The following is a 15,298-nucleotide window of genomic DNA, read 5'->3' as shown; positions in this document are numbered from 1 at the left end:
ACTACTCACACTTCTTTTCTTGGTCTTTTTTGGGGGGTTTGGTAGATTGAGTATACATAAATCTCAAGGACAAACATTAGAGAGAGTGATTGTAAACCTTAAACAATCTTTCGGTAATTTGTAGTCTTTTGTTTTGGTTTTAACCTTTCGGATCATTGAAGACGTTCTGTAACTGATAGTATTTGGTTGATCATCAAATTCTCTTCCAATATCTTATAGAAAAAGTAAATATCATAAGTTTTTTGGGTCACTTAGAATAACAAGTTGATCGATTGTTTGGATGTTTGAATAGGGACAAGTGTATGTAGCATTATCTAGAGCTACCAGTTTAGATTCATTACAAGTTATCGGATTCGAACCTAGAATGTATGTTTGATTTCTGATTTTCATCTTTCATCAAGTATCATTTTTAGTGGAATTTTTTCTCATCGTGTTTTGTTTTGTGGACGTGTGTGGGGGGAATAATATGTGAGGGGTTTTTTTAGAGTCGAAGCTCATCCTGTGGTTTTACAATGGGCTAAATTGATTTGATGTCATCAATTTTACATAGTATAGTATCTCTTGTTTATTTTTTCGTATCCCTTGTTTATTTTTTCTTGGTTTTTTTTCTTTTAGATCTCTTGCAAAATTTGTTATTTGTCGTTATTTGTTTTGGTTTGGTAAGTTCCTTGGTTTTGATCTTTGTGATTTGTTTAGAGAAAGATCAATTCTAAGAAAAAGTTATATATATGCGAGTCTATCGAAAAAAATGATAATCGACTAGGGTTTTTTCATTTTGGTGAATGATTATATAGAAGATTTCTTTGCTGAAGGCTCTCTCAATAGTTGCTCATCATCTTCCAATTTCCACATTAGTCGTAGCATTAACGCGTTTAAGGTTTGGTACCATTAAGGGGGCTCAAGTCAAAAATTTTGCGGCCTTTTCTTAAAAAATTGGGGAAAGTTTTTTACGGTACTGTGCTGTAAAAACTTTTCCCAATTTGTAAAAAAGGACCGTAAAAATTTCTTTGAGATCTCCTTCTGAGCAGCAGATTTACGCAAATTTGTGTAAATTTGCTGCTTAAAAAAATTTGGGATGTTGTATAACTTTTCCCAATTGCATAAAATTTACGCATAAAATTTTGCGTAAATTTTATGCAATTGGGAAAAAAAATATGATAAAAGTAGTAAAATATTTTGACTTGAGCCCCCCTATTGATCCGCCAAGATTGCAGTTGTCGTTTCAAACCGTTGACTCAGCAAGATCTTCAAAAATATGTTTCTCAGATCCAGTGTTAATCACCAGAATAATCATTGCCGCACTTTTAAAAAATGTGTCCAATATCGTGATTTGAACGTTCCGGATGCCCTCAAAGACCGAGAAAGTTGTGCTTCCATCGGCATCCCACCAGTGGAGGTGTCCCTACATTTAATTTTCAACACACCAATTCCTCTCATGACCTGACCAAGAATGAGAGGCCTTTAATTTTGAGAATGAGTTGAAGGAGAAATGTATTCAATAGTGATTCAAAATGCTGATTGGCAAACCAATCATGAAATACTTAACTGGTCCAACAGACTTCTAAACCACTTCTTGACCATTATGGCAGTTGTGCATATTAAATCCATGAAATTTGATGTTACACACCACCTTGCCCTTGTGGTGATAGATAAATCTCAAGTTTCAAGAGGGGATGGCCTCATACATCAGACAGAACTATGGTCTCATTTGTGGCATTCTTGTTGCCAGGTAAAGGGCCATGGAATCTGTCATACCTTGCATTAGTATGGCCTCTCTGCCTTTCAGATACACAAGGATAGTTGTGATCACAATCTATGTGTTATTTATCTTGAAAAAGCTCCTCACAAGCATATTCACTGCACCCTTGAAGAAGGGCTTAGAGCATCCACAACAGTTCCCAGATTGTGTGGGCTCTGAAATAGACCCCCAATCTTGATCTTCAGATGTAGGGGGGTCAAAAACACACTGTTGGCACAATGGTCCACCTAAAGCCAGGGAGCAAAACTTGGTTTAGTGATCAACTAGGATGAATCATGCTTGAATGATTATCCTTTACAGATATTCAAGAAATGAATGCTGTGTCCTAACTTTTTTATTTTCTTTTTCTTGAAAGCTCACATCAAATTAGAGCAAATATAGCCATGTATCAGCTGGAGGATGCACCTAACTGAATGAGAACCTTCTCTGTATTGTATGTACTTCAGCTCAAGTGTTGGTCAATCATTGACAAAAACAAAAAGATTTTTTTGAGGACACAAATTTCTTGAATAGCTGTATTATTCCAGAGTAATACATTTGATTTTCAAAATTTGGCTGTACAGGCATTTGTGATACCCATGTATGGTGATAGCAAATGATATCAGGGGCCCATATATAGGCTGTAGATGTGGGGGGCTGTGGAGAGCCCCTTTTGAAATATAAATAATAATAAGGGCTCTCAATGTCTCACCCCTGGGTGTGTGAGGTCCACTGTAGCATTCTTTTGTGTTTGACCTCCCTACATTGTTGAGAGCCAACACAATCCAGGCACTGTTGTGGATGCTTCAGTAGTGGAGCTTAGATTTTGTGAGCTCCCAAACAAGCCCCGGAAAGCAATTTTCAAAATGTAGGGAGTCTGAAAAAGTGTCTGTGTACAAGTGCATCCGGAAAAGATACAACACATTAGTTGGGGCTGGCGGAGTAAATGTGTGATATCTTTTCCGGAAGCACTTGTACAGCAGAGCACCTAAATTTACAAAAAAACCCTTGTTTTGGGCCGTTTAGTTAGCTTTTATTCTGAAAAAAGGTATGTAGCTGGATTGTTCATGCTGGTGTGATGTGTATTGGGCTGTATTTATAATACCCAGAGTCCTGACCGTTCCCCCAAATGTGGAGACTCTCAACAAAAATTTAGACTCTTGATGCCCCACTTTTTATTTTGCAAGGACTGCTGCATTGATTTTTTTGGTGATCCCTGTATTGGCAATACCCCATGAAATATTGGCTCCACAGCTGTTGCTCTTAGGACAGACTTGACCTTATTGGCGGTGGAGTTTCAAGACATAAGTATCTTTGTCTACTTTTTTTACTTTTCCACTTCCCCTCTCCACAGAAGGTTCCAGGATTTCAATATGTTAGCTGTGGTCAAAACTAATGCTGTTGCCAAAAAAAACCTGGTACACCCAGTTGCTTTTTTGTTGGTAACTTTGTGTATCATTTGACATTGACTACAGCTCTTGACTGCTCCCAGCCAACAAGTCAACTGAGTGTACACAGTTTTTTGGCAACCTTGTTTGGTCTGAACACAGCTATTATTCTCCAAATATTGCTACATAATTTGGTACCCTGTAGTTGATTCACATTGACAGGAAGTACTCTGATATTGTGATGTAACATCAGCAATTTATACACTTCCAAATTTCATCAGAGACATCTCCCAAAGCAAGGCTGCCACTATACTATACTGTACTATACTGCACTATACTATACTGGACCTGAAATATACTTGGTATAGTATATTTCCAAACATGGTATAGTATTGTGCAGTATAGTATAGTATAATTGAAATATACTGCAGTATATTTATAAAAACTTGTCAAAAACTTGTATAGGTGTCTTCCAGGTATGTTTGGTAAATCCAAATATACTGGGTATATTTTCAGCATAGTATAAGTATAAATATACTAGTATATTCCATATAATGCCTAGTATAGTATACTTGAAATATACTATACCAACAGTATAATATACTGGTATAGTATAGTGGCAGCCTTTGGGCCAAAGGCTCAGGCTATCTTAGTCCATCACAAGAGGACATAAGAGTCAGAACCAGGTCTTACAAAGCTCTCAAGTTATCCAGAGCAGTCTGTTTTGCATGAATTGCACACCAAAAGATGTAGAAATTTTTGGAGAGAACATATGCAAATTCTGGAACTTTTTGTGGAGAGGTGTAGAGGAAAATCTGAAAAAAGTACATAAGCAGACTTGATTCTTGGAGCCACCCTGCCAAAAAACATGAGTCTGCCCAGGCCCTAAGCCCCTCTTCAAGGGTGTGCTCAATGCACTTGTGAGGCGCTTCTTTAGGCTTAGTGCATTATTAGGTTTAGCATGACTCATTCTTGGTTTCATGGCATGTCTGTATTTAGGATTATCCTTCATACATGGTAATCAGAGTAGACACATTTTTATACTTTTTCTTCACATCATGAGTTTTAATGTGTTTTATGTATGAGGACCTGGCACAACAGTGATATGATCCTTGATATACCAGGGTGGATAACCTAGCTTTGTTGACTCTAACTTATTGGTTGCCCTCCCCCTTGTCTTTCCATGATCTCTTCAGAAGTTTCCTTGAATCATCTTCTGGTCATAATTAATTCATATCTCCTTGTTAAAAATGGTCCATCATTGTTTTGATCAAAAAGTGACTTTGATTTTCACAAAGAGTTACATATATGATCTTTGGAAAGGCAACACTTTCTGTTTTAAATTCTTCACTGGGCCAATGATACAAAGATGAAACAACAACTTAGATGGTGTCATTAGACATGTACAGATAAGGAAAATGGACAAGAATACAAACTGAAGACTGAAGACTAGAAATTGAATACTAGTGACCACGTGAGACTGTTCATCTTCAAGATTGGCATAATTTTGATAGTCCAGAAGATTATCAAGGCATAACATTGACTTCTTTCCAAGATCCATCATCAAGTTTAGTCCATTGAATTCGTTCATTTGGTTCAGCTTTGAGTTTCAAGCTTCATCATAAAAAGTCACCCAACAATCGATGTGCACGATCAGTTACATGTCCAACCATTTCTTCCAAAACCAAAGGAATCCAAAAACTCACAAATCAATGGAAATAGGATCAAGTATCACCAAAGCAAACCGACTCAAAGCCTTTGATTTTTCCTCATCAGTAGTAATTTTTGTAGGCCAATAAGTTTTAGGTAATTGATCTTTTGATACATTTTCTAATCTTTCACCTGGTATAGATCTTAGAAAACTAGCTTGTAATTCAGGTGAAACTTTTTCAAAGATTCGTTTTCTTTCTGATTCCCAATCAAATTCTATCGATTCTAAATTTGATGGATTTAATTTTTTACCTGATGGCATGAATCGCGGAAACTCTGATTCTAGAGATGGAGGTGGTAACACGTAGGTTAAGGCGCGTATACGGTACTACAGGATTTAACAAGATCAGTTTCCAAAACTCAAAGATAGTATGGGTTCCTCCCATATCAACTGAATAAGATGAAAGACGTACCTGCTCGCCCGAATCCGCAAACCACCAACAAACAGAAGCCGATCGACCATTTTGAACTTCTTCTGTTCGATCCACCAATTGATTAATTTTAGGACTTCGAATATCAGTACAAAACATCATAGCATTTCCAGTTTGTTCCGGTTTATCAGGATTAGAACTAGCATCGTCTGCTTTACGTCTTTCATTAACAAATCCACGATGTACACAAAAACGTGATTCAGGGAAAGTTAGACCGTTTGGACCGTTTGGGGAAACGGTACTGAGACAATAACTGATTGAATCTTTGTTGACTTTCATACTTTTTAGATGTTGATGAGTATAACACCGATGGTCAGTTTCAAAAAATGCAAAACATGAAGTTAGATCAGAGTTAGGGGAGGAATGCTGACTTACTTTGAAGCGATCGATTCACTTAAACATTTTTTCCACTGAGGCGTGATGACTGACATGATGGTACGGTTTTTGTCGAATGGGTCAACAGGGATACAAGCAATTAGATATGAGAATTGTGGAATTCAAGTCAGACCGGACTACGTCATTCGAAATTATGTCTGAAATCGAAGAGGGGCTTATGACTAAAACCCCGGGTTTGGCTTGAGCACAGCAAGAGTTTCAAGCACATTTCCTTCAATCCCCAATATGAGGACTCAAAACATCATGAAACCTCGCCAAAAATTAGAAGGGCTTCTCCAAGGTCTTCTTCTGCATCTCCTCTAACCAATTTTAGCATATCAACAGTTATGGGTTGCAAGGAACATGAGAAGACAATTGGCAGAGGCCGGGGTGATCAAGATTAAAACGGAAAGTGAGCTGGATTACTATAAACCCACTTCTTTCATTTGTTAATGGTAGAAGGGAACACCTCAGAAGGGAATACTTCTCAGTGTGAAGGAACTCTTAATTCCTGCAACTTGCAAACACTTTTGCTCTTCATAGATATAGCAAAAAAAATGAATTTTCTCTCATTATGCCTCACAGATTATGCATCATTGTAAAGATAAATAAAATCAAGGATTGAATGAAAGAAAGGAAACAAAAACATTCATCATGTAACATACACATATATGAAGATGAGAGAAGAAAAAAAAGTAGTAAGAAAAAAAATCGGTGAGACTGTTTTTAGACGTAAATAAATGCGCTAGATAACACCACTAATGTCAAGAAGGCAGAAAAGGAGATCATGAAAGGGAATCGGAAAAGTAGGCATTAAGAAAAGCAACCCTTTTCAAAGCTGAGGTGGAGCTGCTCGGCCATGTGGCAAATGATCGCGAGCATGTGACTGAGATTGAGAACAAAAGTCGATCGAATCCATCCTTAGGCAGTCGTAGTCTCAGCGGGCGCAGCCTCAGTCGCAGCAGCCTCCTCCGGTTTCTTTTCCTCCTCCGTAGCAGCCACCTCAGGAACAGCTTCTACCTTTGCGGGTTCGCCAGCTTTCAACTTCTTAGCTTTAGTAACAGCCTCTTCATCCTTCCAAGGTCCTGCATCACTCATGCTACATCCACCTGGACAATCACAAGTTCCTTTCAATGATTTCGGTAAGGATTCAGCCGGGATTTGTTCCAAGAGAGTCTTATGATAACTCGAATCAAGGATACTAATCTTCTTGACGGTGACTTCGTCTAACCAAGGTTTGACGAGGGACCAAACGGTAGAGAAAAGGTAAGGCGCGTTGATGATATAAAACTTGCCCATTGCTATGATAAAACATGTAAATTAGCAGCTTATCAAAGAAAAGATAGATAAAAAACAACAGAAAGTGCTTACTCTCTGGGTAGTAATTTTGACTTAGATGAGATGCTTGTTGAACATAATTCTTGACCTTCCAGAATTGACTAAGACCGACTCCACTCAAATCCATGATAGTACAAGAAGTTTCAACTAACTTGCCTTGTTGTACAGAACAAACTGGTAACCGATCACGAAGAAACTAAAGATTCCCACAAGAAACGATTAGTTCGGATGACCGGGAACACGTGCCAAGTGGATGAGTGACAAACTTTTTCGTATTCGACCACCAGACGTTGTAGTTGTCGCTCGGGGGTAGTGACTTTGTATAGCTTAGTCAAATCGAGTTTTCCAAGTTGCTCGATATAGATAGGTCGACCATCCTGGAGGAATCGTTACAAATCGTTAGCTCCGGGCGACTTTTCGTAAAGTGAGTTAGAAGTACCTTATCAGTCTTGTGGTAAAACTGAGGGTAGATTGCATCAACCTCTTTCTTTTCGGGGTATTCAAAAGTCGCATAGAGCTCATCGACTTTGAATTCTTTACGCCACTGAAAAAACAACATAAAAGTTAAATGTTCAGGATCGATTTGGGTAGATTGAAAGACGGCAAAGACAACTAGTACAAACTTTTTCGCTATCTGTAAACATCAATTTACTCTTCTCGAGATCAAATTTCCTTGCTCGGAGAAAACGACTGAGGAAAGGGAAGTGGGCAAAAATGACGTTGAGAATCGCTACGTGAATCTGCCGAGCCCCAGAGCATTGAGAAACACAAAAAGAAAACACACAGTAAAGTGGCGTCATCATGAGAAGCTCCAGGGAGACCTCCCCCGTACATATCGTCCTTTACGGCCCCAGAACCTTCCTAAAAAATCAACATCGATAATGAGCACAATTTGCAGTGTATTGTAAGTTTTGAAGTAGGGACAACAAACTTTGAAGTAACCTTCAGTTGCTAATTCTTCTTTGAATTTTTTAAGCATGTCGGCCTGGGTAGTCGAGAGATGACCAACTCGACCAGAAAGAGGGTCCTTCAAATGATTTTGAATAGGTCAGGTTCAATCTCAGGATGCATAAGCGCTGTGATGAGCTTCGAATGACTAGTGAAGCCTTACCTTATCAGTGACAGGTGGTGCCATTTTTGTGATTGGTGAAATGAGTTGAATGAAGTGAGTTTGATGGGGTTGGTTTTTGGTGAAAAAGATCGGTTTGAATGATTGTTTCTATGGGGGGTTGATTGAAAGAAAGCAAGACAATAAGAGATCTGAGAGAGTGGCTTGAGAGAGTTAATGAGAGCTAACTTCTATGAGAAGATAAAGTTGAATGAGGTTCGATGAATTCTGATGCCGTCCAGACGGGTTCTGCGTTGGTTTTTAGTGGTCAAGGTTGATCAAGTTGTGAAATGGTCTGATGGTTTGACTTGATTTGAAGATGAGCTGCTAAAATCACTTGAGAATGATTGGTTGACTGGTTGGTAGTTGTTCTCTCTCTCTTCGTAACTTGTTTCCCAAACCGATCAAAAGGACGTCACCGAGATTGTTAAGTGGTAGCGTAAACGGCTAAATTCAAGTCAAAAAGTGGTCCAAAACGATCAGATATAACTTAAAGAGATCGAAATTAGAAGTTAAAACTCCCTTAAGGTCCGTACAGTGGGTAAACCCGAGTACGTGTTCCGACCTGCCCTGCAAAATCAAATTTCACCTTTCGGGTCAATGTCGGGGCACTCAATTTGAATGTTTGAGACTGGCACCCAGACCATTGAAAAGGCATTGCTTTGATGAATCTAGGAATATGGTTTTGGAGACCAAAAATATGATTTTACTCTTTTAGAGGTTTGGATTTTCGGACCTAGGCCTCAATTAGGTACCTATCTAGCTACTTAGCGGCGCACTAGGCCTATAATTTAATGAATATGGCTGTTCAAGTGGCAAATAACAACCAAATTTGCTTTTTTTTCAAAAAAAACCAAAAGTTTTGCAGCCTAACACCACCCCTCAACCTTACTCTCCCGCCAAAAAAAGCAGAAAAAATGGCAAAAATTTCTCAAAAATTTTGGACCCAAACCTCTATGCGGACTGGCTTGGAACACGTACTTGGGTTTACCCACTGTAGTAACCAATCTTCAATCCAGAATTCCAGATCAACTCGTGGAATCAAAATATTTCTGTACAGACAAATTTCAAAGCGCGACGTTCATCAGCAGTTTGAGCTTCCAAGTTCTCATTTCTCATTTCCTCATTTCTTTCTTTCTCATTAAGCATTAAGAAAAAATCATATCAGCAGCACGGCACTCTTCCTTTTCATTTGACCTATCCAGAATACTTGTTTTGATTGTAATTATTTTGTCTATGCTCAAAACATTGTCTTTTGGAAAGGAATTAAATTTTGCACAATCTCTCAGAAACAGACCCTTGTACTGCTGCTAGCTTTGGGGACCTGTTGAGGACACCAGCAATCTTTGACAAAACCCTAACAAACGGGTATGACTTTAGAGTGTTCTGACTCGATATCCTAAATGCTCGGGTCCATGACATTTAAATATTATAAGATAAACCTCACTATTTTCAAAATCTTTATATTTGTTCTTTCATCCAATATGTATCACAAGGTATCACATATACATTCTGCTGGTTGTGGATCCAAATCTATCCAAGCTATTTGATTGTACAAAACTAGTGTGGAAAGGCCCTTGAGTTGGTGTCTTGAAGATACAAAAATTTGGTAGCATAATCCTTCTTGACACCAGCATTTTTCACCACTTCTTGGGTTTTGGTACTTGACATAACCGGATCTTGATGAATGGTGGAAGGTTATGTCTGAAAACAACAGAACCAGCAAACAGATGTTTTTCTTCAATCACAACTGCTGACTTCCCAATTCTGCGTGGGACAGTCCAATCTCTGTTATTGCTAGAGACTATACCAAGACTTCGAGCACGGTTGCAGTCAGGTCCAGTGCTGTGCAAAATCTGTACGTCAAAATACGCTTCTTGGTCTCTATCTTCAGCAACCGATTTAAACTCGGGCATTGTCAATGGTTCATTCCACCAAACATCCATCAGGTTTGACAGTGTTGCCTCACTTGTGCTGTGCTGGGTAAAATCTGTCCACTGTTGGTCGAGTGGGAGTGGTTCTACCATTGCATGGATGCCACCAAGGCTGACTATGGAAAGAATAGTAAAGGCTTTCAATGATAGATGAATCTTCATGACCTGGTCAAATTTTTAAACAAATATCAGCTATCCGGAATTGGAAATGTATCTAAGAGCATGATGAGCAATCCAATAGTACAATGCTTAGATATTATGAAAAAACCTCTTTACATGGTCCACAAAACCAAGTCAAAGATTATCACAGTCAATTGGAATTGAATGAATGAAAATGAATTCAAAAAAATTGATAACACAAAACACAAGCTCACCAAAAAAAAATTATGGATGTCTTCTCAGATATTATGGAAAAGGGTTTGTATAGTATTGATGCCCAATTATCTGATTGACACAAAAGAGATAGATTGTCAGGACCACAATTCTCCACAAAAGGATAGAAATTAGTAGAGAATATAGAATAGAATCTAACATTTTGAATAATGAGTAGGAATCTCAAGCTTGGTTAAAGTTGAGCTTGATGGGACATTATCTGGCTGATTGGCTTCTTCTATACCATAAATTTCTTGTCCCTTTGATGTACTGCACTACAAAAAACAGTCATGAAAGGCATAAAGACAGCAAACTTGTCACAGGTTAAGTTTAGGGTGCTGAAACCATTCACACAAGTTGTGATGCACAGCTCCTGCAAGACTCAAGACATGTCAAGCCTAAGATGGGTTCAATGGAAAAACCTGCAATTCCCAATCTATCTAAGGGCTCTTTCTCCAAGAGATTGGGCTGTGCAACCAACAAGCTACAGGATACGATTGGAGGTTTCTTCAGCTGATAACACTACACCAAATGTAATCTTTACCGGGCGGTAAAGAAAACTACTGACATAGAAAAGTCCTGAGGCAACAGGAAGAGGGCTAAAAATCTGAAAAAATATGCACCTTGTTCCTAGATGTTGGGGCGTCATGATGAGTATTTTTTTGTATTTTACACACGGATATTGGTTAATGTACTAACAATAAAGGCTGAGAATCATCAAAAACCCACCTGTAACAATACCTGAAATTTGGCCCTTGATTTTGAAGACAGGATTTTGGAATCTTCAAACATCAATAACTTTCGCAGTTCTGAATCAAATCACTCGATTTGAAGTGCATTAAAAAGGTGAGCCTTTCCTCTACATTTTTCATTGAGACATCACATCTGTAGCTGGTCTAAAAAAGATCCTACAGAGCTATTCATGCAGAACTGTTTGAACATATGTAGAGTGTTTAAATGACTAGATAGAACCTTACTGACATTATGAAGTGTGAAGGAGAATAGTTCAGCTTTTGAATGAACCAAAAATCGAGTTATTTGGAGCAGAATTGCAAAAGTTATTGAAGTTTTTAGACCACAAAATATTGTCTTCATACTCATGACCCAAATTTCAGGTATTGTTACATGTGCGTTTTTGATGATTTTCAGCGTTTGTTGTTAGTACATAAACCAATATCTAGGGGTATGACCCGGCCCTGGCCCTGCCCGGCCGAGTCTGCCCGAGGGGTTTTGAAGTCATCACGGGGCTCGGTCCGGGGCCCTAGCCCTAACCTGATGATAGAGCCAAAGGCCCTGTTCCAGGGCCACTCGGGGCCAGGGCCGCCGTAAAATCCTGGCCCAACAAAGGGGTGAAAGGGTTGTTGAGACACCTTCCACCCCTTTTCCGCATACCCTCGCACCCTTTCACACCCCATCATCCACCCCAATGTCACGACGAAGCCTTCGTCGTGAGGTCACCGATCCACAACCCACCACCACCAACACCAACATGTCCACCACCTCCAGTACGACTTCTAACTCAATCGCACCATCCGACTCAGTCTCCGCGGTGGCTAGTGCCGTCGAATCCGAACATACTGCCACCAACCGTACCTCTTGGGTGTGGCAGTATTTTTCAACCGTTACGTTCAGGGACGGCACCACCTCAAATGTCTGCCGTGCCAACAAAGGTCGTGTTGACACAGTTCCAGACTTGGAGGCCCCTGTTGTTGTGTGTCAAGATCCGATCGCCATCGATAAGACTGGAAGTACCAAATCTATGAGCCGCCATCTCTTGCGTGCTCATGGCATTGTTGCTCCGATCGACACCTCTCAACAAACCCTTACAGCCTTTTCTGCAAGTGGAAAGACTAGTAGTGTAAGTATATTTGTTTTCAAATTTTTATTCAAGTTTTGTCATACTTTCCTTTTTTTTTCTCATACTTTTCTTTTTTTTTCAAGATGGGATCTCTTAACAGGAGAAACCTCACAAATGCAGTTATCCGGCTTATCGTTAATCAAGAACTCCCAGTTTCTCTTGTCGACGCTCCTTCCTTCCGCGAGCTTTTATCCTGGATTAACCCAGCTGTCGCCCCGATTATGTCGAAACAAACCGCCATCACCGACGGTATCTTCTCTCAATTCCGTCTTGCTCGCAACCGTCTCACTTCCCTCTTCGCTTCATTGGACTACATCAGCATCACTTGTGATGCTTGGACTTCACCTAGTAGCGTACCGATGCTTGGAATTACGGCTCACTGGATGACCGAGGATTTTCAAATGCAATCGGTGGTTTTAGCTTTGAAGGAAATCGATGGAGCCCATACTGGTAAAAACATGGCTGCTCTCATCAAGCACACATTAGATCAATTCAGTATCACCGATAAACTCTACTCCATTACTGCTGATAATGCTTCAAACAATCAAACCATGGGTCGAGAACTCCAACAGCTCATACCTCAATTCGATCCTGAGAAGAACCTCCATGGCTGTGTCGCCCATGTTATCAATCTAGTCGCCAAAGCCGGAATCTCGATTTTTGACAGCAAGACTCCTCCTGATCCTCTCAGTGCTTTAGATCCTCAACTACCTCAAGATGACGATATTCCTGATGGTACTAATTCTTTGATTGAACCTACTCCGCATCTCGAAGTCCACTCAATCTTAACTCGAATTCGCAGCTTCCATAAAAAAGTCCGATTGAGCACTCAGCTCAAACAGGCTCTGGACCAATTCATCGCCACTTCCTCACAGCCTCGAAAGGTCGGACTGATTCATGAGGTTTCAACTCGATGGTCTTCAACCTTTTATTCTCTCGAACGATTCTTTGAACTCAAGAAGGTCCTTCAATCGTATTGCAATGTCAATGATAGTTTAGAACCTTTCGCCCTAACCGAAGACGAATGGACCTTGGTTGGCAACTTAGTCAAGTTTCTCCGACCTCTTGCGATTGTGATCAAGGAAATTGAAGCCGATGACTATCCCACCTTCTCACGAGCAATGCCCGACTATCAATGGCTCATTGAAAACTCGAAAAAGTAAGTTTTTCTTTCCTTAACCACTTATGGATATTTACACAATTTCTAACCAATCTTTTTCAAACATAGGCATGGGGGGCTTCTGATTGTACCAACTTGAAGGCAGCAATTCGTCCTATGGTCAAGAAACTAGTCCGATATTCCACATTAGCTTTGAAGAAGCCTGTTTACATATGTTCCCCAATTCTCGACCCTCGCCGAAAGCTCAATGCTGTGACTGCTTTTACTTTAGAAGAACTCGGATTTGACAAAGATCAACTCATAAATTACTTTACCGAGCAAGCTCGCAAATTCAAACCCCCTCTCGATCCTGAGATCGAAATCGTCGAATCAGACCCTGTGTTCGAAGATGACGATGATAGACCACACCACTTTATCAAACGACGCAAATGTGTTCAACTTGAAGATGAAGTGAGGGAGTACCTTCTTGCCCCTCTTGTGGATGAACGTACCGATATCTTAGTATTCTGGAAAACTAATCGCTCAAACTGGCCAATCCTTGCTCGGATGGCTATGGTAATGCTTGCTATTCCTGCTTCGGGTGGTCCTTCAGAAAGGATATTTTCAGCTGGTTCAAGGGTGATGTCTGATTATCGATCACAGATGACCAATCAGAACTTTGAAGCTCAGATTTGTCTCAAGTCATGGGGGATTATTCTTTCCGTGTAGTTTGGCTTGTCTTTTTTTTCTATTCTAAACTTCTTTATTGTTTTCTCTACACTCTTTAATGGTCTTTTGTTTATTTATTCTTTCTGCACGCTCATTTGTGTCCTCATTTACAAAGATTTTTTTATTTGTGTCTTGCTCTTTTTGCTCAATTAACTCAATTTGTGTCCTCGAATCCCCTCACAAACAGCTGGCCCGACCCGGGCCTAAAGGCAGGCCCGACCCATGGCCTGCCCGTGCCTGCCCGCTAGCCATCTGAGGCACCTCGTGGCCGAGGCCGGTTTTGACCCGGCCCCAGGGCCGGCCCTGAAATTGCGGGGCCGGGTCATACCCCTACCAATATCTGTGTGTAAAATACAAAAAAATACTCATCATGACGCCCCAACATCTAGGAACAAGGTGCATATTTTTTCAGATTTTTAGCTCTCTTCCTGTTGCCTCAGGACTTTTCTATGTCAGTAGTTTTCTTTACCGCCCGGTAAAGATTACATTTGGTGTAGTGTAAGGACATCTGATTGTGAATCATCTTGGCCCCTTGCAGATGTTATCTGTTGTGGAGGTGGTACACTCAGAGATGTGTGGTAGTGTGGGGGTCCAGACACACTAAATATCAGGACAATGATTAGTTTGATGGCACTTCAATTAGTAAATTTGATCCAATATCATTTGGCTGTTTGGTTTCTGTTACATAACGTGAGTATCTTTCCCATTATATAAGCTTGAGTAATTTTTGCCACAAAACTTTACCAGACACATAAGAATCTTAAGTGAAGGTACAAAAATAAGATAAGAAACCTTGTTACATCTCATGGATTCAACATGTGATGCTGGATGCCTTGAAAGCTGAGACTTGAAATATGACCAGTATGCTGAGATAAGATATCATCAGCAGCAGAGCTTGTATTTTATGGGCTCTTGAGAATCTAGGGGGTGAAAACACCAAAAAAGACTGCTGTGGTCCTTATACAAAATTCAACACACTCCCAACAAATTTACCTCAAATTGAAAAATATGAGTGGTCAGAATTTTTCTAAGGTTTTGATCCAAGGTATTGATTGGCACAAAAGATACCTCAGACTAAATGTTTGGACAAGATCTGTCCAAGGATTTGCATCCAATGACGCCTTGGATTCTGCAAGCAGAGGTATGTTGGTGGCGAGGTAGGATGTCAAGAGTCACAGGCCAGGCAAAAGTAGATGCTCACATATGGGTGAGCATAGG

At 40.0% G+C, this 15,298-nt stretch overlaps 3 protein-coding genes across 3 annotated transcripts; all 3 read right to left on the bottom strand.

Annotated features, from left to right (window-relative positions):
* Positions 1 to 4,828: 4,828 nt before the first annotated feature.
* Positions 4,829 to 5,546, bottom strand: MELLADRAFT_53036 (uncharacterized protein; the record flags this gene model as incomplete). Its single annotated transcript, XM_007412165.1, has 2 exons — positions 4,829 to 5,164; positions 5,250 to 5,546. The coding sequence occupies 2 exons, from the start codon at positions 5,544 to 5,546 to the stop codon at positions 4,829 to 4,831; spliced, it is 633 nt and encodes a 210-aa protein (XP_007412227.1).
* Positions 5,547 to 6,184: 638 nt separating this feature from the next.
* MELLADRAFT_49171 (uncharacterized protein) lies at positions 6,185 to 8,461 on the bottom strand (the record flags this gene model as incomplete). Its single annotated transcript, XM_007412164.1, has 9 exons — positions 6,185 to 6,943; positions 7,014 to 7,176; positions 7,247 to 7,357; positions 7,420 to 7,524; positions 7,604 to 7,670; positions 7,765 to 7,841; positions 7,912 to 8,007; positions 8,092 to 8,199; positions 8,278 to 8,461. The coding sequence occupies 8 exons, from the start codon at positions 8,113 to 8,115 to the stop codon at positions 6,564 to 6,566; spliced, it is 1,023 nt and encodes a 340-aa protein (XP_007412226.1).
* A 1,267-nt stretch (positions 8,462 to 9,728) lies between these two features.
* On the bottom strand, positions 9,729 to 10,184 carry MELLADRAFT_37347 (uncharacterized protein; the record flags this gene model as incomplete). The annotated part of the gene is made up of 1 exon (XM_007412163.1): positions 9,729 to 10,184. The coding sequence occupies one exon, from the start codon at positions 10,182 to 10,184 to the stop codon at positions 9,729 to 9,731; it is 456 nt and encodes a 151-aa protein (XP_007412225.1).
* Between the last annotated feature and the right edge of the window lie 5,114 nt (positions 10,185 to 15,298).

The sequence above is a fragment of the Melampsora larici-populina genome, assembly GCF_000204055.1.
Source record: "Melampsora larici-populina 98AG31 unplaced genomic scaffold MELLAscaffold_29, whole genome shotgun sequence".
NCBI lineage: Eukaryota > Fungi > Basidiomycota > Pucciniomycetes > Pucciniales > Melampsoraceae > Melampsora > Melampsora laricis-populina.
The sequence above is the reverse complement of the archived record's forward strand: the minus strand, read 5'-3'. Positions and strand labels throughout refer to the sequence as shown.